General features: G+C 42.3%; 1 protein-coding gene and 1 pseudogene across 2 annotated transcripts; one reads left to right on the top strand and one right to left on the bottom strand.

Moving 5' to 3' along the window:
* Positions 1-1114: 1114 nt before the first annotated feature.
* On the top strand, positions 1115-12978 carry LOC101781660 (annotated as a pseudogene).
* A 1019-nt stretch (positions 12979-13997) lies between these two features.
* LOC101781002 lies at positions 13998-16333 on the bottom strand. 2 transcript variants are annotated; one of them, XM_004955875.4, is made up of 9 exons: positions 16009-16333; positions 15846-15911; positions 15480-15560; positions 15354-15407; positions 15014-15082; positions 14812-14874; positions 14624-14709; positions 14477-14542; positions 13998-14401 (listed from the first exon to the last, which is right to left on the bottom strand). In XM_004955875.4, the coding sequence occupies exons 1-9, from the start codon at positions 16228-16230 to the stop codon at positions 14371-14373; spliced, it is 738 nt and encodes a 245-aa protein (XP_004955932.1). In that variant the 5' UTR covers positions 16231-16333; the 3' UTR covers positions 13998-14370. The 2 variants fall into 2 exon arrangements, with proteins under 2 accessions (XP_004955932.1, XP_004955933.1); XM_004955876.3 differs by having other exon boundaries at positions 14624-14706; positions 16009-16331.
* Between the last annotated feature and the right edge of the window lie 6355 nt (positions 16334-22688).

The following is a 22688-nucleotide window of genomic DNA, read 5'->3' as shown; positions in this document are numbered from 1 at the left end:
AAAAGTCTTAGTTATGAGCATGACATTGTTTCAGCCAACAGAAACACAAACCAACAGAAAACAAAGTAATCAGCATGACATTGTTTCAGCCACCGGATTTTATCATCGTCCCTAAACAAGCATCAAGAGACCAGATTTGCAATGGTTCCATAGAGCACATAATGCAGTCAGGCCATCCAGGTTTCCTACTGAAACAGAGCAGATGGTTACGAGGGACTGGTTGTTCCATAAAGCAGGTAATGTTGCGTGCCAAGATTTTTGAACCAACCTGCAAGCAATCTAAGATTTTTGAAGCATTCTGCCTCAGATAACAATCATCGAGAAATGCTCTACCAAGACTTTTGGTACCAACTGACAAATAAGAACCATGTACTGGTTTTGCCTTTTGGTTTCTTGGTGGGAATGGAATGGACGGGAGGTTCTTGCTTTTTGAGAGGGAGCGGAGAAGTGAAGTGCGGGAGCAGGTGAGGTGACGGCAGCAGTCGGCCGGGGAGGATATCCTCGCTCACGTTCTGGTCACTGACACGTGGGGCCCAACGGCCCATACGTCAGAGGACTTAACCGTAGTAATTCAATTTTGGTGGGGCAATTTTGTCCGATTAAAAATCTAGAGGATCAAGCAACTTGAGTTCAGAATGGAGTCGCTCCGATGACCCTGCACGCGCCCTATTACAATCTTTGGATGTCACCACCCTTCTAAATTGAGTTAATGATTGTTGTTACTAATCCACCAAAAACTAATAGCCTGTACAATAGAGGTCCTTAGAGTAATTACATATGTAATAAAAAAATTACTTTTTCTCACTATTGTTCGATGTCTCGAAGATAGATAAGATGGCTAAGTTTGCATTGGTACAATGTTTGATGTGAGATAACAGGATGGTTGAACCTATTGAAAGTATTACTGTAAAGATTAACTTTTAAAATGCTACTTGATAGATAAAATGATAACATTAGTTTTCTTTCTGCACTCACGCCTAACCACATTTTTGCCGGCCCACATTTCTCAGGCTGCACTGAAAATTTGAAAAGGGGACATTTGTACAAAATTGACCTAGAGTGGCACCAGCGGTTAAAAGGAACCGGATGACTGGTTGACAATTTCCGACCTCAAATTGAGATCGATGGCGGGAGGACGTATGAACAAAACAAATGCTGGGAAGATATTTGTCATGCAATCATTGAGGCTCATCATCTTATCTACATAGTCGGCTGGTCCTTGTATCACCCTGTGAGGCTTGTATGGGAATCAACAAAACCTGTTCCTAATGGAAACCCACTAACTATCGGGAACTTTTCAAGCGCAAAGTTCAAGGAGTCCGTGTTATAGTGTTGCTTTGGGATGACAAAACAAAGATTATTGTTTCCACCACCAGAACCCTTCATTTCAGAATGGCAATATATCAGAATTACTTCACTGTTATCATTGTTGTGTTGACTACAAGAGTGTGCTTGCTGCTTTGTTCGAAAAGAATAGTCTGATAAAAATGATGTAGGTGGAATGCAAGATGGCCTCATGCATACACATGACGAGGAAGCTTGCAAATATTTCAGGCATTCTGGTGTCCATTGTGTGTTGTCTCCTCGCTATGCTAACAACAAACTTGCATTTTCAAGCAGCAGGTTTGGATATTGTTTCTTCCTTCTGGTCACATACACATACACTGAATTGCTACATTGCTCGTTTCAGAATATCAAGAACTCATTCTTATACACTGTCACATACACATTAAATAAAACTCACATTCGCATTGTGTATGTTATAGAATTCTCTTGGAGAAACCCTTGGTTAGTCAAAAAATGATGATGTTGACTAGGTATTTGAGCACGTTGTATGCATAGTGCTGTTGGCCAATCTTCTTTACTGTTTTTACAGAGGTATTCATATTGGAGTTGTTGGTTTGCGAAATTACAAGTCCTACTTATTTTGTGATAACACTTAAGTTTTGTAAAACCACATTCTAGTGTATCTTAAAAAAAAGCTTTCTTCTCCAGGTTGTAGGAACTTTGTTTACACATCATCAGAAATGTGTCATTGTAGACACCCAAGCCACAGGAAACAACCGAAAAATAACAACTTTTATTGGTGGTCTAGACCTGTGTCATGGAAGATATTATACACCTGAACACAGGATTTTCCAGGATTTGGATACTACTTTCAAGGATGATTTCCACAACCCCACATTCCCTGTAAGTTATCTACCATCAATTTTATTTTCCTTTCCAGCTATGTTGCTGACTCTCTTACATAATTTTGTACACCAGTGTTGACACAGTCAGCATCATTTTAACCTGCTGAAAATTTGAACATCCTTCTTCCAACAATCACAGTTAATAAGCTTGGACCTAGACAGCCATGGCATGATTTACATTGCAAAATTGAGGGTCCTGGTGCATATGATGTCCTTAGAAACTTTCAACAAAGATGGAAAAAATCTGCAAAATGGAAAGTCAGTGTCAGAAGAGCTGTAAGCTGGCATCATCATACATTAGTAAAAATAGATCGGATGTCATGGATTGTTTCGCCCTCTGCAGATGAATTAAATGCACATGTTTGTCATGAAAAGGATCCTGAAAACTGGCTTGTACAGGTATGATGAGTTATTCAAATTGACATCAAAGATGTACCACCTCTATGTGATTACTACACTAGGTTTTAGATAGTTACTTTACCTTCTCTTATTTGGCTAGGTTTTCTGATCAGTTGATTCAGGATCTGTAAAAGGATTCCCAAAACTTGTTCAAGAGGCAGAATCCCAGGTATGGTGTGGTCAAATTGTAATGGAGTGCGAATTTAAAAAAAAATGGAGACTAGATATAATTAAATTTAGCATTAAAATGCAAACTTTCTATCGAACATTGGTCCTTTCAGTGAGATATTATTTTACCCTTTTGTTCTGCAGAATCTTGCCTGCGCAAAGAATCTGCAGATAGACATGAGCATACACAATGTTAAAGCCATCAGATCTGCACAACACTTTGTCTATATTGAAAACCAGTACTTTATTGGATCTTCATACTACTAATCTGCACACAGAAGTGCAGGTAACAAATTGACTGTTAGCTACATTAATACTTTTGTTTTGTTCTAGCTTTGTTCTCTCCTTTGTGTTACCATTCCATCTACATCAGGACATGCTTTTAGGTAATGTAATATTTGTTGCTTCACAGTTTCCACCATTAGAAACATGGTTTAGTTCCAGATCTATTATAACAAGTCATTAACAACCTTACTTTTGAATATTAACTAAGGCTCAGTTGGACTTTTTGCCACTTGTTTGAGGTAAAAAAAAAGTATAGATATGACCGGTTTAAACGCTTTGTTGCCTTCTTGAGTGTCTCGAAATTCTCTAACCCTTTAGCACTTCCTAGCAACACTTCCAGCTCAATGTGGCACAACATGTCCTCCATATCAACATCACGTTCCACGTCCACCTGTGGTTCCACACGCACATCTGTTTGATCACCATTTTGATCTCCACGGTCGTAATCATCATTCATTATAACATGATCATTGTCGTTTGTATCATCAACATCCACTTCATCACAGCCAGTATCGATGTCTGTGTTGTTGGAAGTACCTCCTGCCTCTCCATGGTGGGACCAAATTGTGTATCCATCCACAAAACCTCACTTTATCAAACGCCTCTTGATGATATTAGTATCCTCCCATACAATTTTGTTGCTACAGTCAAAACACGAACAACGTATTTGCTTTGTCTTGCAAATGTGAGCATGCTTCTTCGCAGCCTCCACAAACTTCGATACCTCTGTCATGAAAGTAAGTGAATATCTCCATATGCCATACATCCATGCTTTTTGATCCATATTTAACAACCTATGATAAGATTTCTTTGTTATATTAACTAATTTAATGAGCTATTCCATAAACTAAATTAAATTATGGATGTATTCACTAATAAGTAGAAAGAAATTTAATAAAAAATAATTCTATATTACCCTAAATGAAACTGAATTAAACAATTCTATATTACCCCAAAGCTAATGAAGCTAGAAATGATGGATAGAAGTTAAAAAAGAAGGTTGGAATGGCACAAACTCACCTTATATAGCCACCTCCTCCAAACAAATCAAGAGCAAAACCTTACCTCCTAGATTTGGTGCTTTTGGAGCTTTTCCCGAGCAGTTAAACCTAGGATGTAATAATTAATAAGAAGAATGAAAAAAAACAAACTCAATTATATATTAATTCAATAAAATTCATTAATTGAAACTATGGATGTAATAATTAATAGGTAGGAAAAATATAATAAAAATCAATTCTATATTACTCTAAATGAGAATCAATTGAACCATGGATGTAATAATTAATAACAAGAAGGGAAAAATCAAACTTAATTATATATTAAGATAATCAACTTCATTAATTAAAACTATGGATGTAATAATTAATAAGAAGGAAAAATATAATCAAACTCAATTCTATATTACATTAAAATGACAAACATAACATTGTAATGGTTATAATATGACCATAGAATTTTATTCAAAAAAATAATCCATTTCTAGTTTTTTTTCTCTCTTCCATCCTCTCTCTCCTAGTTCTAGATTTAGATCTAGATGACAAACTAATGAAGCTAGATATGATGGATAGAAGTTGAAAAAGAAGGTTGGAATAGCACAAACTCACCTTATATAGCCACCTCCTCCAAGGAAATCAAGAGCAAAATCTTTCCCCTTAGATTTGGTGTTTTTGGAGTTTTTCCCGAGCTCCTCTCAGGCAAGCTCCAAATAGAAGGTTGCATGGGGAAGAAGATGAACAGGAGCATTTATGATGGGCTCTGTGGTGGCGGGCAACATAAGCCAACTACCAGCACAGGTTGTGTGCTGGCGGTCGACCTAAGCCCACCGCCAGCACAGATGGGGTGATCTGTACTGGCGGGTGCTTGCGTCGCCTGCCAGCATAATGGCCACTGTGCTGGCGGGTGCTCCCCCATTGGCCCAAGGAAGTTTTATGCTGGCGGGTGCCAATCACACCCTCACACCCGCCAGCATGCTAATTTGCATATGCCAGCACAAATTGTTTCTAGTAAAATGCAGTGGATACTAATTGATGTATTTTTTCTAAGTCAAGATCTGTAAGACCAATCCAACTTATTATTTGAATTCTCTTGCGGAAACAGGCGCTGAGAACCTAATACCAATTGAATTGGCCATAAAGATTGCAAGAAAGATTAAGGCAAAGGAGAGATTTGCAGCGTACATTGTTATACCAATGTGGCCTGAAAGGCAATCCGACAACTGCTGCTATGTAGGAGATCCTCTATTGGCTGGTTTGTTCCTCGTCATGGTCACATTTTCATTGAAAATATTGTTAGATTGATCTCTTTCCCGATTGGCCCAAAGGCCAATCAGGACCTTGATCTGCGCCCTGATCGGGGGCGCTCACCCTATCAATGGGTGGTGGGCCCCTGTCGCGCTGCGCTATATAAACAGGGTGGGGGGACCCGGCTCGGCTCACGAGGTTCGCCGGTAGCCAGCCGCCCCACCGACACACCTACCGATCTAGGTTGCGCAGTAGCGGCGGGAAGCACCACCGCCACCTCACCGCCGACCGGAGTCGGCACTGCGCGTCGCTGCCTTGCGCAGACTCCGTCAACAGAACCCGCGATGGCCAGCAGCTCTGCTGCTCCCACCTCTAGGGGTGAAGGTACCCCAATCTCTCTCTCTCACACACTAAGCACTCACCAGGAACTCCTTGCTCACTCATGTCTCTCTCGAACCCGACTAGATGTGCTCTAGTGATCCTAGGCTAGGCCCTAACAATGGTATCAGACACCTCCTAGAACCTACTCTAGATCGGGAAAAGACTCAGATCGAGAAAAAGAAGAAGAAAGAAAAGCAACAGAAATTGGAAACCCTAACCCTAACCCTAGATCTAAAGAAAAAGGGACGCGGGAACACTTACCTGCTGACGTCTTCACCGCCGCCGGCCATCGCCGGCGAGTGGCAAAGGCCGGCCGAGCCTCGGGCTCGCCGGGCAACACGTCCACCCGAACCACCGGCGCAACCGCTCGCGGCTCGGGGGAGGGCGCCATAGCACCACCACAGGACCGCTCGACGGCGGCGCGCCCAACCCTCGGGTGGACGCGCTCGCCGGCGAGGGGACCCGCGGTGGCGCCGGCCCTTCTTCTCCATCTGGATCTCGACCCTTCGGGTTTTTGGAGGGAGGAAAAGGGGAGGCTAGCAAAAGAGGGTTGGAGGGGGGCTGCCGCGGCCGTGCGCCGGTGGGGCCATCCCTCCACCGCCGCCGCCGGCCATCGCCGGGCGCGGGAGAGAAAGCCCCGCCGCCGCCGCCACGGCGAGAGCGCGAGTAGACAGCGCGCGGGGGGAAAAGATGGAAAGTGGCTAGGGTTCCGGGGGAGCCGGCGTTCCGCCGGGTTTTGTTCCGCCGAGATTCACTCGTGGCCGTTCGATCCAAATCAACGGCTCACAGCGGCCGGCGGGGATCCGCGGTAGACTGGGCCGCAAACGGCCCAGGCGGGATGCGGCGGCAGGCCGCTTTCGCGGCCCAGGCCCAGGTTGCGGCCTGCGGGCGCGCGCCGCGCGGGAGGATGAGCGCCGGGCCGGTTTTCGCGGGCCGCGTTAGCGGGCCGGCTGAGTCGCGCGAGCGGGCCGCGCACGGGAACGGGCTGTGGGCCATTTTCGCGCGTGGGCCGTTTTTCGCGTTTTGCACAGTAACTTCTGATATTTTGTTTTTTCTATTTCCAGAAGCATTTATTTGATGTATTTTGCATAGTTTTAGTCTCTAATCTAATTTGAACCAACGGGATAATTAGTATTAGAGATTAATAAAGTTTGTACAGAGTTTTGCTTCTGAAAATAGATTTTTTTTCACAGTTTCCGCTGCAAAAGTCATATTTATTGCTCCATTTAAATTTAATTTGAACCAACGAGATAATTAAATTTTGTGAGAGCATGATAAAGTTAATTAGATCATGGTGCTGTTATTTTCTGACCAACATTGTTAATAACTGTATCATGATTTAAAAAGTTATTTTGATGCTTTTATTTCTATTTCTGCCCAACGGTGATATAGTTTTAAATTGCATCAACAGTTGTATGTTTTATTTTTTGACCAACGTTGGAAATGAATCATGCAATTGTCGTTATGATCTCACTTATGGATTGTGAATTTCAGGATCATTCAACTTAATGGCGTGTCTCAAAGAGATACCCATTCTCAAAGGCAACAACTACACAGAATGGAGGAAGAAGATTGAGTTCTCCTTCGTTTGTGGAGAAGTTGACTGGGTGCTGACCACACCGCAGCCACAAGCTCCACAGAAGCCAGTGAGGGCTGATGGTGATGATGATGCTGCATGGCAGCAAAAGGAGAGGGACTATGCTCCACTGGAGTTGGCATACACCCTTGAGAATAAACAGTGGACCACTGCCAACAAGAAATGTATGGCTTTGGTAAAGAATACGATTGAGCCTGCCATTTTGGGCTCGATCGCAGAGTGTGACTCCGTTTCAGAGTACCTCGACAAGATAAGGAATCAGTTCACTGGTTCCTCAAAGATATATGCTACCCAGCTGTTTAAGCAGCTGGCCACAGAGAGGTACAATGGCGGAGGGACTGGCATAAGAGACCACATCATGAGGATGTATAACTTGGCAGCACAGCTGAAGCCTATGGATCTTGAGCTCAAGCCTGGGCACATTATGCATTTGGTTTTTGCTTCTCTGCCTAAAGAGTTTGACACTTTTGTTGTCAATTATAACATGCAGCCAGAACAGTGGGACATGGAGAAAATGATAGCCATGTGCGTGCAGGAAGAGGACAGACTTAGATCCTCACATGGTGGCTCATTACACTATGTGAAGGATAACAGAAAAAAGATTGCTAACCCCTCTTTCAAGGCACGTGGAAAAGCTCCTATGCAACAGAATCACCAAAAGCCTCTCCCAGTAGACAAAGATCAATGTCTACACTGCAAGAAAAAGGGGCACTTCAAGAAAGACTGCCCCGACTGGTTAAAGTCAATAATGGCAAAAAGAGGTGAGAATATTATTTCTTTTGTAAATGAATCCTTGTATACACAGTATTCGAAATCTACTTGGTGGATTGACTCAGGTGCAACTGTTCATGTTGCAAATTCTTTACAGGGATTCCATTCGACGAGGACTACGCAAAGAAGCGAAAGATGCGTTGAAGTCGCAAATGGAGTCCAAGCAGAAGTTGAAGCTGTTGGCGATGTCTCTTTAGAGCTAGTTGATGGTTTCATGCTTGTACTTAAAGATGTGCTTTATGTTCCCTCATTACACAGAAACCTAATAAGTATTTCACGTTTGGACCATGATGGTTATGAATGTCATTTTGGTAATGGAAAGTGTGCCATTTGGTTCGATAATGCATGTGTTGGTGTTGCCATCCTTCACAATGAGTTGTATTTATTATCATTGCGTGAAAAAGTTAATTCTGTGTGTGATGTGAATATGAATGTATCCTCGTCAGAGAAGGAAACAAAGAAAAGAAAGAGAACTCATGAAATATCGTCGAAATTATGGCACTGTCGTTTAGGCCATATTTCGAGGGGGAGAATAGAAAGATTAGTGAAGAATGAAATTCTTCCTCAATTAGAGTTCTCAGACTTAGAACAATGCGTTGATTGCATTAAAGGAAAATTTGTAAAGCAAATTAAAAAAGGCGCTAAGCGTAGCACAGGAATTTTAGAGATAATCCACACTGATATTTGTGGACCTTTTCCTGTGAAAAGTGTGGATGGCTATGATTTGTTCATAACATTCACAGATGATTACTCCCGTTACGGTTATATTTATCCAATCAAAGAAAGATCAGAAGCGTTGGATAAATTTAAGATATTTAAAGCTGAAGTTGAAAATCAGCATAACAAAAGAATCAAAATAGTAAGATCCGACCGTGGGGGGGAGTACTATGGTCGGCATACCCCATTCGGCCAAGTTCCTGGACCTTTTGCAAGGTTTTTGCAGGAAAATGGCATAGTAGCCCAGTATTCAATGCCGGGCGAACCTCAGCAAAATGGAGTAGCTGAAAGGCGTAACCGTACATTGATGGATATGGTGCGCAGCATGATGAGCTATTCCACCTTACCATTGGGACTGTGGATGGAGGCGCTGAAGACCGCCATCCACATTCTAAATAGAGTACCAAGTAAGTCGGTGCCCAAAACACCGTACGAACTATGGACAGGAAGAGTACCCTCACTAAACCACCTACGTGTGTGGGGGAGCCCAGCTGAGGCCAAAGTGTTTAACCCAAACATCAGGAAACTAGATCCCAAAACAGTAAGTTGCCACTTCATTGGCTATCCGGAAAAATCAAAGGGTTTTCATTTCTACTGTCCAGACAGATTCACAAAGTTTGTAGAAACGAGACAGGCGATTTTCTTAGAGGATGAGATGGTGAGGGGGAGCATGGTAGCTCGAGAGATTGATCTTGAGGAGAAGCGGGTGTGCGCACCTAATCCGATGATTCAGGAACCATACTTCTCACTACCTATTATTCCCGCACCGATAGTTCCTGAGGTCGTGGTGCAAGCACCTGCTACAGTCCCTGATATTGTGGTGCAGGCACCTGCTATGATTCCACCCGTGGAAACGATGAGTGAAGTTTTGGAACCTGTCCTTCAGGAGCCAACTGAACCCATCATTGCACACGAGGAAGAGTTGCAGCAGCCACCTCAGAATAGTGTGCCACAAGCAGAGGCACAAAATATGCCTGAAAGTGAGGGGCCTAGAAGGTCTCAAAGGGTCAGAAAATCAGCCATCCCTGATTGTTATAAAGTTTATAATACAGAAGAAGTTCATATAGAAGGTGATCCCACTTCATATGAAGAAGCCATGAAAAGTGTTCACTCATCGAAGTGGCTAGAGGCCATGGAAGATGAGATGAAATCGATGAGTTCCAACAATGTTTGGGAACTTGAGGAGATTCCTAAAGGAGCCAAAACAGTAGGCTGTAAATGGGTCTACAAGACTAAACGTGACTCCAAAGGGGACATAGAAAGATATAAGGCGAGACTTGTGGCAAAAGGTTTTACACAGAGAGAAGGAATAGATTATAATGAGACTTTTTCTCCTGTCTCATGTAAAGACTCCTTCAGAATCATAATGGCACTAGTTGCACATTTTGATTTAGAGTTACATCAGATGGATGTAAAGACGGCATTTCTAAATGGGGATTTAGAAGAAAATGTCTACATGAAACAACCAAAGGGTTTTGTCATGGAAGACAAAGAGAATATGGGATGTCGTCTAAAGAAATCCATTTACGGATTAAAGCAAGCCTCTAGACAGTGGTATCTAAAGTTTAATGATATAATAAAGAAATTTGGGTTTCAAGAGAATATAGAGGACAATTGTGTCTATGCAAAGTTCAAAAATGGGAAATACATTTTTCTAATCCTGTATGTGGATGATATTTTGCTTGCAAGCAGTGATATCAGTCTACTGCAAGAGACAAAGAAGTTCTTGTCCTCAAACTTCGATATGAAAGATCTTGGTGAAGCAACATATGTTTTGGGCATAGAAATTCACCGAGACAGATTGAATGGGGTCCTAGGGTTATCGCAAAAGGCATATTTAGAAAAGGTTCTAAAGAAGTACAATATGCATGCGAGTAAGGCCACACCTGCTCCTATAGTCAAGGGCGACAGTTTTGGGAATTTTCAATGTCCCAGGAACCAGTACGAGATCGATCAAATGAAAGCGGTTCCATATGCTTCAGCTGTCGGAAGCTTACAGTATGCCCAAGTGTGCACTCGCCCTGACTTAGCTTTTGTCACCGGGGTTCTCGGTAGATATCAAAGTAATCCAGGTATAGAACACTGGAAAATGGTAAAGAAGGCGTTGCGCTACGCGCAAGGCACAAAAGAACTCATGCTTACATATAAGAGATCTGATTCCCTAGAGATAAAAGGGTATTCAGATGCAGACTTTGCGGGAGACAAAGATGATAGAAAATCCACGTCTGGATACGTATTCACTCTCGCAGGAGGAGCTATCTCATGGAGAAGCTCAAAACAGAAAGTAACTGCGTCATCGACGATGCACGCAGAATTCATAGCATGTCATGAGGCCACGGGGCAGGCAATGTGGCTAAAGAAATTTATACCCGGATTGAGAGTGGTTAACTGTATTCACAGACCACTAAAGATGTACTGCGACAATGAACCAGCAGTATTCTATGCTCACAACAACAAATCAAGCAATGCTTCCAAAGCCATTGAGATAAAGTTTTATGTTGTGAAAGACAGAATCCAGGATCACACTATAAGTCTCGAGCATATAAGAACAAAAGATATGCTTGCGGATCCGCTAACGAAAGGCTTACCTCCCAATGTGTTCAGAGAACACTTAGCCGGCATGGGTTTAAGGGAAAGCCTATGATTCCTGGATTGGATAAGGCCCAAAAGAAACAGAATTGTTTCAAAATAGAGAGGTGTGTTGTAGCTGTTGATTCTATCGGCAATTAAGCTGTGACGATGAAACATGCTCTACATATTAATCTACGATGAAACGAATAAAAGTGAAAAGTGTAAAGCTAAAAGTAAATGATGAGATCAAGGGGGAGAATGTTAGATTGATCTCTTTCCCGATTGGCCCAAAGGCCAATTAGGACCTTGATCTGCGCCCTGATCGGGGGCGCTCACCCTATCAATGGGTGGTGGGCCCCTGTCGCGCTGCGCTATATAAACAGGGTGGGGGGACCCGGCTCGGCTCACGAGGTTCGCCGATAGCCAGCCGCCCCACCGACACACCTACCGATCTAGGTTGCGCAGTAGCGGCGGGAAGCACCACCGCCACCTCACCGCCGACCGGAGTCGGCACTGCGCGTCGCTGCCTTGCGCAGACTCCGTCAACAGAACCCGTGATGGCCAGCAGCTCTGCTGCTCCCACCTCTAGGGGTGAAGGTACCCCAATCTCTCTCTCTCTCTCACTAAGCACTCACCAGGAACTCCTTGCTCACTCATGTCTCTCTCGAACCCGACTAGATGTGCTCTAGTGATCCTAGGCTAGGCCCTAACAAATATATGATGCACTGTCTTTTCATCCTGATGTCCTTTTTGTATCTTTCATTTGATCACTTCAAGGGGCATACTATGTCTCTGATGTATAAGATTGTTGCGGACGCCCTCCGAAAGGAGGGTTTAAAAGGCATCCACAGGAGTACCTGAACTTCTATTGCCTTGGAAAGCGTGAAGTCTTGAGTGATGTTTTGGCGACGAATAATTCCAATGAGAACTCCGCACTGGTAAGTACACTCCATTCTTTGAATAAGTTGCTCAAATGTGTGAATTAGATCTGTTTTTATAAGGATAGACTATCTTACTTCCTATTCTTCCAGCGTTTGGCCCAGAAGTTCAGGAGGTTCATGATCTACGTGCACTCAAAAGGGATGATTGTCGATGATGAGTACGTGCTCATCGGATCGGCCAACATAAACCAGAGATCCATGGACAGGTCACGGATCACCGAGATTGCCAAGGGCGCATACCAGCCTCACTACAGCTGGGCTGGAAGCGGTAGTAGTCCTCCAAAAGGACAGGCACTGCACGGCCCTCCTCTCTATGATACTCCTTGCAGTTTGCACAATAGCTAAAGTTGCAGCTCATAAGTCATGACACAAGCGCCGGCTGCATTGTTGTTCATCTGCAGGTGTATGGGTACAGGATGTCTATTTGGGCAGAGCACCTAGGCACGGTGGAGGAAATGCTTCCGCCGGCCGGAGTCCGAGGAGTGCGTGCGACGGGTGAATGAACCAGATGGCGGATGACAACTGGGCGGGTTATGTCTCACCGCAGATGGTGGATATGAAGCCATGAAGGGCCACCTCATGAGGTACCCGGTGAGGGTTGAGCAGGACGGGAGGGTGCAGTGGGGCCGTTGCCTGGGCAGGAGATCTTCCCGGATTTCGGCAGCAAGGTACTGGGCACCCACTCATCGCTACCCAATGCACTGACAACATGAGGTGGATGGAGCTTAAAGGTGGCACACGAAGAGATGAAGCTGCTCGTCTGCATTATTTCAAGTGGTTGGTACTTGCTGAAGTTTTATCGTCGGATGTTTAGGCTGGTGGTGTGTATATATATGATGAAACAAAATGCATAATACAATGTTCTTTGGCATTGCAGCTCGGTTGACGCTCAATGCCATCTTTTGTTCGATTTGTTGGTTTAAGAGACTACTAAGTAAATGTTTTGCTTAAATCGGTATTTGACAACATTTGATTCAGGCTAAAAACCTTCAAGTTCAAGGATGATCCGGGATATGGTGATGGTGTTGGTACACATGATACCCATTCGGCACTTGAATTCCTTGGCATAAATGCCATCTGTTTGAATCCTGTGGTTTCAGTGAAAGATGTTGCAACTTGCAAGGACATATGTACATGCATGAGAGCAACACTTCCAACGGCATTTGCCAGAATGTTCGCGCAAAATCTTTTTGGGCAGGATCTCTTAATTTGGAGGCAGATCGTCCTTTTTTATTCGCGGTAGTACCAGTGTTACAGTTTAGTTTCCGGATTGAGGATAACTTTCAGATAATAATATTTCTCTGGTCTTGTTTAAATAAATTCATAACAGATCCGGAAAACTAAAGGTTTGGTGGTGTAGATGGTTATCACGTCAGTCTAGGGTCTCCAGTTCAAGTACCAGTTCAAGTACGGGCAAAGCCAAATTTTTACGTCCGGAATCTGGAAAAAATCGGACGCACCGACATATGTTGCAATAGTAAAACACTAATATTGCAACTATTATTTTTGCATGTTTCATAGCAGATGTTGTATGAAACATAATGTTCATATTGGGGTGGTAATTTTCTATCCCGAAGTCGGACGTAGTCATTTTTACATATTATTTTTCATGTTGTATTAGGTAGCTTTTTATGTTTCGTCGGGGCCTCCGATGGAAAATTTCCCCTTGAATTCCGGACACTAGCAGCGCCAAATTTTTATTTTTTTTACTCTGTCCCAGGCAATATAGAAATGATAGGTAATGTCACTTCCTTTTCATATTTCATATTACCGCGTTAAGAGGACCTCCTACAAAAGAGTACAAGTAAAGAACTTGTTTTTTGTACATGCTTGCTTACACATTACACGGGCCTTTCTCTACGCTAGCGCTACACTATTGCTTTGATGCTCATGTTATACAATGAAAACTTTCACATATTTCTCCCGCATAATTCTGTACCAAGGAGCTGATTTTCAAGTGAGTCTCGACAGCCTAGGGACATAGAGATGCGAACAATGGAGCTGGACCCACCTCAATCAAATGTTCGAAGCCCGTATATTTCTGAAAGTGAAAAAAAAAAGACAACCCGTATATTTCTCACCACGCCCCCAATGTTATGAGGTTTTCATGGGTGCCACTTGATGCTGCATCCAACACTACAGTAATAAAAAAAATGTTAAGAAACAAAAGTGTGAAGAATGTAAATCCAATTTTAGATTAGCCATACGTACCAAGGTTTTTCTACAAAAGGCAATTCTTGGCCACTGAGCGCACAGTCAATTGCACGGCTTAGATCCCTGTAATACTGGGAATGAACATAAGCACAACAGGAGACTGGAAATTTGTATACGTGCTAATACAACATAACAGAATTTTACCTTCCAGTTACTGGCACATTGTTACTGGGTCTCGAATCATCGAACTGTCCATGGTAGAAAAGTTCAAAAAACCTTCGTCCATCCTGCTGTCCGACAAAGAGAATCGGTTATTGTGGTTATTGCAAAAATAAGACAGCCAGCAGAGCTAGCAATTCACAATTGGGTAGCACAGGGATCAGTGGTGTCACCTTTTTAAACAAGTAAAACTCTGGCGTGCAGACTGCTCTGAAAGCTTTAGCTACTTCTTGAGACTGTAAAGTGCAGTAGTAAGAAACAAATAGATCAGTCAAAACTCAGAAAGAAGAACCTCAATGGTAAAAGCATTGCATCGAACTGCAGATCTTCATTAGTACTGATAATCGTTGAATTGAAGGTACGGTGCAGACAGACCTCATCATAAAGATATGGGAAAGGATATTTGAACAATTTTGCTTCTTCAGCCATGCATTCTGGACCATCCTGCAGAATCGAAAAGGTCAATATTCGTTCATACAGAAAACCTGAAAAACTGCATGACACATATGTCCTGACACAGGAGCATCAGAATATAGAAGCAGAACTGATTTTGTTTTACCAGATAAATCATAGTCAATGTAGTGCATTCCAGGTTTCGAGAACTACAGAGCAAGCTACAATAAAATGTTTGGATTCTTATGTTTTGTCAATGAGAAACTCCTGGATGCGACAAAACAGAAACTAAGTAAAGCACTCTTTGGTTGCAACTCCAAACCTGGGGATGTGTCCTTATTGAGTTCGACGATATGGCAACAGCACCAAGTCCTTTCTGCATTGTATCTAGAGGTCATCACAAATATAAGCAGAAGAGAACGTTCTGCCAGTTCTTCCAGGTTCTTACTTCCATATAGAAAGAGGTGAGCTTTGCAATATCCTTTTTCAGATGTTTTACAAATGGACAGTGATTGCATATGAACATAACCTGAAAGAGGGGAAGTCAAGCAGCAATAGGTTCACAATGCAAGCAAATACCGAGAGCTGACAGTAATTGTTTGAAAGGACTATAATACAATCCACTCCAATAACAATGGCACTGAGCATGTATCCAGATTCTGGAGAATTCTGGAGACTTGAGCAACACAAAGCAAATAACTGTTCTACTCATCCATAATTTCATACAGATGATGAACAGAGGTGTTTCTTCAGTCAAGTAACAAGATGCAATTAGACACAATTAGCACAAATTATACAGGAAAAAGTCACTGACCAGCAGTGCGGGGTTGCCCTCAAAATCATCCAATGTCCAGAGCTTCCCCGTCAGTGGCTCCGGGAGCTGCGCACCCACCACAAAGAGCAACCGGCCAAGCACACCAGCATCAGGCTCAAATCTGGACCGAGACATTATCAAGAACCTGTGGCAATCGATAGACCTCGAACTCCGGCGCGCGGAAGCCGACGGCGACGCCGGTGGACTCTGTCCTGGCCATGCGCACCCGGAGCCGGCGCCGCCTGCCCGCGGCCGGCGGCGAGGCGAGGGAGCCGTGCGGGCGGCGGTGGCGGGGCGGGAGCGCGAGGAGCCGCGGGAGGGACGAGGAGGCCGCGAGGGGGGAGGGGAGAAGGGAGGCCCGCGCGCCGGCGGCGGCAAGGGACATGGCGCGCGCTGCTCTGCTACGGCCCTGTAGCCTGTAGGCTGTGTGGCTGCGGAGAGCGGACTCGCTGTGTGGCGAAGCGGCAGCAGCCTCGGTGGCGACTGTTGATGGCCCCGCAAAAGGGCTTTATTTTTTTCCGGAAAGAAAATTTTGCAGACTGAGCTCAAATAATTTTCATTTTTTTCTTTTTCCATATTTTATTTTCTTTTTCCATCTTAGCATATCTTTTAATTACAAAACCTTTTTTTAAGCAACCTATTTGACTCGTCTTGGTAGGCCAACTGGTTTTTTTTAACGGAATAAGTATATATACATTTTCATGAGGCACATGGATGATATATATCTAGTGTAGTGGATTATAGTTTGTGATCATGGTATCGCTAAAGACATACAGAGACGAACTAGTTGTACGGTAAAAGGATATGGCAGGCTAGCAGGACACAAATGTTGATTTGTAGGTAAAGATAAAGAAACATATAAGTCCAAGATTTTGATTGAATAAAAGTTTCAAGAGAGGAGAAAGAAAATTGCGACTATATAGATAAGTTTCATGTTTAGAATCAAAGTTTTCGTAGTAGATCAATAAAGTAGCTAAATTATTAGATAAAAAGGCTCCAAAAATTTCTACTAATCCTTAGTATTTCAGTCCTTATAGTTCCTCCGCTAGTTCTGACCAAAGAGCAATATGATTGTAGGCTGATAAAATTTGACAAGTTATCAAGTGTGGAATTTAAATAATATAAGATTTATGCCGAAACACTATACCACAATTAAGGGGTACCAATAACTTGTATCAGATTTGGCAAAAAGAAAAACTCCTTTGATGCTTGCACTTCTTTTTTCTTACAAAACATATATTGTTCCGTTTATCCGTTAGGACAAGGCTTTCACCCTTACTATATTAATATTTTTATTTATATGGTATAAACTTACATATAAGTATTTTTTTGAAAAAGGGAACGAAATGGGAATAAACCTTGAATTCTAAATAGAGGGGATATTAAATGGGAAGTACACTCTAGCTCGAGTCGGTAGCAAATATGCATTTAATTGGGAAGTTACTCTCCCCGGTGAAAATTTGTGATGTTTTTGACTTTTTTTTGTTCTTTCAGGTGCCATTGACCATACTTTTTCTATTTTAATAGAGTTATAAGATGTCCCATACACGGATGGGACTAGAAATTGCTATTCAAGACCAAACAATACACGTATTTTTTATATTTCCAAACTTAATATTTTGAAAGCTACTAATATTAACTATTTCAGTTTTGATAGGATCTTATTCAAACCACCATATACTTCTATGAGTAGAGGGAGTAAATTTTTTCAAAATTTGAACAAAGCTCTTAAAAAATCTCGTTGGCTTTTTTTTCATATATAATTTTGTACTCGATGTTACTCATAAAAAAAACTAGGTATTGGACCATTAATGATCCAAGAAACAACCATTTGTTACCAAAATAAATCATATATCAATTTTCTATCAGGAAGGACCATTTGTGAAGTTTGACATTTGCATTGGACACCCCTGTTGAATCATGAAGTTTCATTCTTCGACTTAATTTATTTATAAGAGTTAAATGGGTCATTAGTCCATAAACTTGGCGAGTGGGTGCATTTAGGTACATCATCTCTTAAATTGTTCCGTTGGGAACAATAACTTAGCTGGTGGGTGTGGATGGGTGTAGAAAAAATACCACGTAGGCAGCTTATGCGTATAATTGGCGCAAAACCTAAACGAAATGCTAACCCTAAACCAAACCTTTCATAATTATCAATGCTAAGAAAAATCCACGCAAAAGAGATAGTGGAGAATAGAGGGAGAATAGAGGGAATCGATCAAACTCACCATAATTTAGAGCTGGGTTATCAGGTGTTGACGGCAGTTAGCATGCCAATTTGTGAACCGCAAGCGCACAGATCAGTTGTAGCTCTTCCCTCATAGTACTCCCCCAAGGTTTATCAATCCGTGGAACTTATAGCACAAGATCTACTTCAACTAGCATTGTTAGTATTAACTTGGTGTTGATGAGTGATTCAGATCCAATCTACTAAGCATATATAAACAGATAACATATAGAGCAGAGGTAACTAATCTAGAGCAACCTAGACTATGCATATGTTGTAACTCTGAGCATGGATAACAAAGCAACATAGATATGATCCTAGTAAAAAGTATCTTTAAATCTACACCTCCGATCCAGCTCCCGAAGCCCCCCACCTTACACCAGCCAGATCCTGTCACGATCCTCTCTATCAGTGCAAGTACGTTAAGGGCATGATCATACGAACATGTTACACTCATCGGTAGATTAGGCGCGGCATGCAAATCCGGTCACCACGACCACAAGAATACCCTAAGGAATCTATCATCGATTCATAGATTGAAAAGTAAGCAAACCCGATAAAAGCATGAGATACTTAGATCACTAAAAATATGAACACATCTATTACTTCACCATAAATGATTGTACATCACAAGATCACCACCGGGATCCTATCTTGATCTTGATGACTCCTAAATCCAGAACTCCAGCGTGATCTTCCTCACAGGGTGATCACGCCAGCAGGGCTCAGCTACGCTAACCCCTGACAACTGCATGGCTCTCGACTCTCCCAAGAGGTGTCTCTCAAGCTCCTTTTGCTTCTCTGCTGCTTCACGTCGAGTACGTCATCTTGGATATGGGGCTCGGTGGATTTTCGGAGTATTTATAGTCTGGAGAGCGCGTGGTGAAAATTGGAAGGTGAGGGGGCGAAAGAAACTCCTGGGCCAATCAGCCTGGGCCTTTCCTTTGGCCCCTCACGTCCTGCTTGGTCTCCAAGTCTTCTTAGATGCTCTGGAGTCTTATTTTCACTTGCATGTGGGCCTGGCACGTCAATAGCTTCGGGATGAGATTGATCCTTGATAACTTTCCAAATCTCCGCTTGATCCTCTTTGATCCCGAATTGATCCTTGCCATATCTTTACAAACTTAGGCCTTAAGTCATCTTGGAGGATTGCTTGCCAAAAACAAGCTCGAGAGGGGGCTAGGAGACCCTAGGCTGATTAGCTTAGGCCCCTATAGGCTGATTGGCCTTAGCCCACTAGCCTTCATCTTCATCTGGTTCGTTGCTTTGTTTCAGGCTTAATTTAAAAATATACCTTTAGGTCCAATTTCGTGTAAGCACAGAATATCCTCCAAAATATATTGCACATGTGAAAATAATCGGTTTACTAGGTGTGATCAACAGTTTAGATATTGAATTCATGTCATTACTGAAAATAAATGGGGGTAAAAGTGGTATAATAACGAGTGTCAACATCAGGTTCACTCTATCTTGGTCCCATCACGTGGTATGCATAAGCTGCCTACGTGGCATGTTTTTGCCTACATATCGTCCCGGTACCCATTCGCACCTCAGGGGCAGGCCTTCCTTGATTCAAAGGTATTCAAGTGAAAACCATTATTTTTTGGAACAGAATTTTTAAATATAGTATATCTATACTGTAAGAAAGGAGAGAATTGCAATTCTCTTCCAAACTTAAATTCCCCCACCCCTCACAGAGGACAGGGGAGGGCGAAAAGGTTGGACAAAAGGCGGAGGATGAAAATTTTGGATGAAGGAAAATGTTTCTGCCGAAATCCACCGTTTTTTCTCACCCCACACGCCTGCTTACCCGCCCACGTATACCCGCCTGCGCGCCAATCATGTCCCTATCTTTCAGCGTTGTTTCTTTCCTTCTGAGACCTTTCCCTGATTTGCAGCCTTCCTTCTGAGACCCTTCCCTAATTTGCATCGTTTCTTTCCTTTCTTACGGATGCCCTTTATAAGCGGTGGCAGGTTTCCTTTGAGCGTCCCTTCCTCCTTCTACCAAGGTGCTGTTGCCGAAACTCCACCGTGCGTCCACTGCCCGGATCACGTCGGCCAGGTCACCCAGATCGCAATCTGCCATTGCTGTGACAACGGCTATCAGGTAAGGCCGTTCTTCTTGAACTCTGCCCAAGATCAGGTACTACCGCACGTTTTTGATCCAAGATTTGACAACATGGTGCCTTGTTTGACCTAGATCGGAAATGCCATTTCATGGTTCACTGGCTCGCTCGTCGTCAGTGCTTTGATGCCCTAGAGAATCGTGGCTGGTAGGCAAATATCAGGTCTCATTCTCCCATTCTGACAATTTAATGTTTCATGGTTCCCTGCATCTACTTTTGTTTTGTTTCTGTTAGGTTCTAGGAGTAACTAATCCACGACATTGTGTCCACATGGGTCGTCTGAGTTGCTGCTTGATTTGGTTGCCTTTCAGCAGAGAAGAGATACAGAATCAACGTTCAGATGAGCATATATATGTTTGCTTTATGTGTGTGAGTCCGTGTGATACAGACTAGGAACATTAGCATACAGATGATATAGTACGAGTACCTTGCCTTAATATGATAACCAGGAATGCATGACAGATATGGGCGACACTGATTTTGGTATATTTTCATCATGTTAATGCGGGGAAAAGGACGGAAGAGGATGAAGATACTCCTACCTAACTTCATGAGGGAACTCAGGAACGTAAGCTTCCATGCCCACACTGCTTTCTTTCTATTTTTCTATTGGATACAACTCGATATTTTCAATTAATTTTGGTACAGGATTTTCTATTGGATCATTTCTTTTTAGGAGCTGAGATATATAGTTTCAGATTAGTCTTTTTTTGAGCGAAATAGTTTGGGATTAGCTAGGCACCTTTGAGATGTTATAGAAGTAAATACTACTTTGTGGAGTGAAAATATAGTGCAAGAGTTCATAATCAGCTTCCTTTGCTTTTGTTCAGTGTGTCTTCTTGTCCTTTTATGACTTGGGTGATGGAAGAATACCTCTGATGATGAGCATTAACGAAGAAAAATCCAGCCAAGAACACCTTTCTTTTCCTTAGGCAAGAGAGTATGCAGTTCTCCTTCTCAAAGCTGATGATTTCTTGTTCAATCACGTAGAGTACTTCATGATGGTTCAGTACAGGTTCAATCCTGAATTCATGATCCGATGGTCTATTTCCTGTTCTTGTGCTTCCTTTTGCAATCTTGTACCGAGGTCAGTCTGATCTTTCCTTTTATATTGCTGTTTTTTTTCCTGAAGAGCGTATTCCTCTTTTCTATATTATCAGTGGTTAGTGCAAATACTTTTTAGTGGTGGCTATGCATTCAGGTTGGTTTTATGCAGGAGGGCTTCCAATAAAATATATGATGTCGATACTATCTTTTTAAAAGGTTGTAGCTTAAATAATCATGAATTGTATATATGGATAAGCATATATAAGCATTTTAGTTGAATCATACATTTGACAGTGTATATGTGTTGTCAGGTGACAAATCATAGTCTCAAACTCTCAATCATCTAAGCTCTGACAAACCACATATCCGATACGAAATACGTTGCCTCTCCCACGTATCTGTGTTACATAGGTCTCAATCATCTAAGCTCTGACGACCGTAAATGAAGGCTGACCAGCTTACCGAGCTTGAAAGAATTTCCTTAACTTTGCTGTTGCATATGAGACAATATATAATCTGAGATAAACATAGAAACTGGTTATGTGTTTCTGGAGAGCATTTAATTTCTACTACAACTTTCAAGCAAGGTAGCAACCATGAATGCTTGATACATGCCAAATGCTTGATTAGAGAGTTTAATCAAGGCCTTCTACTACAGCGATCGAGAGCCTTTTTGTTCTCAACCAAGGTCAGACGACTTTTCTCTTTTACTGCCATATGGATTACTGGGAGAAGATTACTTGACCTTTGCTTGATTTGTCGACAGATTTGATTGAATATTTGTGGATAAGATTTTATTGCTTGATCTCCTTGGTGACAAGGAAAAGCACTTCCATTTACCAGTTGCAGGGTGAGGAGGCAATTGGTTTGATTCAGTCTTACTGGTTTCAGGTGTGTGCTTCCTGTAAATGAAAAATGTTCATGCATGTACTCATTATTCATTTTAAGATCTGAAAGTAGGAAAGCTCATGTTGCCTTTTGGAACTTCTACAAGTTTGTTTGGGAGTAAAGGTCTGAACATTGAAGTTTCAGTTATTTTCATAGCAGTCATTGCATTGTCAAATTGACATAATGTTGTTTGCATTGCATTTCTACTTATTAATACTTCATATTTCTGTCACAGATGATACCATTCCATTGTTATAGTATTCATATTTCAGATTTAATTTTCATTTAGTAGTAGTGCTACATCATTCCATTGCTAATAACTTGTATATAAGGTTACTGCTACCAAAAGGTTGGAACAGTAAAACATGAGACTGAGTGAGTACGAGGAGGGGTGCTGATCATCAGGGTTGGAATGATGAGTAGGTACATTTTTTTTCTTGAATACCTGAATAAATCATGTTTGATGGCCTCTGATACAGCACAACTGTCTCTGCTTACCAGTTTCGTTGTTTTTTTTACCTGTAATACTAACTGGAACCTGAAACTTAACTT

The sequence above is a fragment of the Setaria italica genome, chromosome II (assembly GCF_000263155.2).
Source record: "Setaria italica strain Yugu1 chromosome II, Setaria_italica_v2.0, whole genome shotgun sequence".
Lineage (NCBI taxonomy): Eukaryota > Viridiplantae > Streptophyta > Magnoliopsida > Poales > Poaceae > Setaria > Setaria italica.
Note: the sequence above shows the minus strand (reverse complement) of the source record. Positions and strands in the feature narration are given on the sequence as shown.

What these genes read in the sequence shown, in the direction of transcription:
- LOC101781002 (XM_004955875.4), bottom strand. Translation starts at nt 16,230, where the DNA reads ATGTCCCTTGCCGCCGCCGGCGCGCGGGCCTCCCTTCTCCCCTCCCCC. An exon ending in TCCCATATCTTTATGATGAG is followed by an intron (nt 14,875 to 15,013) that starts GTCTGTCTGCAC and finishes TGCACTTTACAG; the next exon opens with TCTCAAGAAGTAGCTAAAGC. An exon ending in AATGTGCCAGTAACTGGAAG is followed by an intron (nt 14,543 to 14,623) that starts GTAAAATTCTGT and finishes CCAGTATTACAG; the next exon opens with GGATCTAAGCCGTGCAATTG.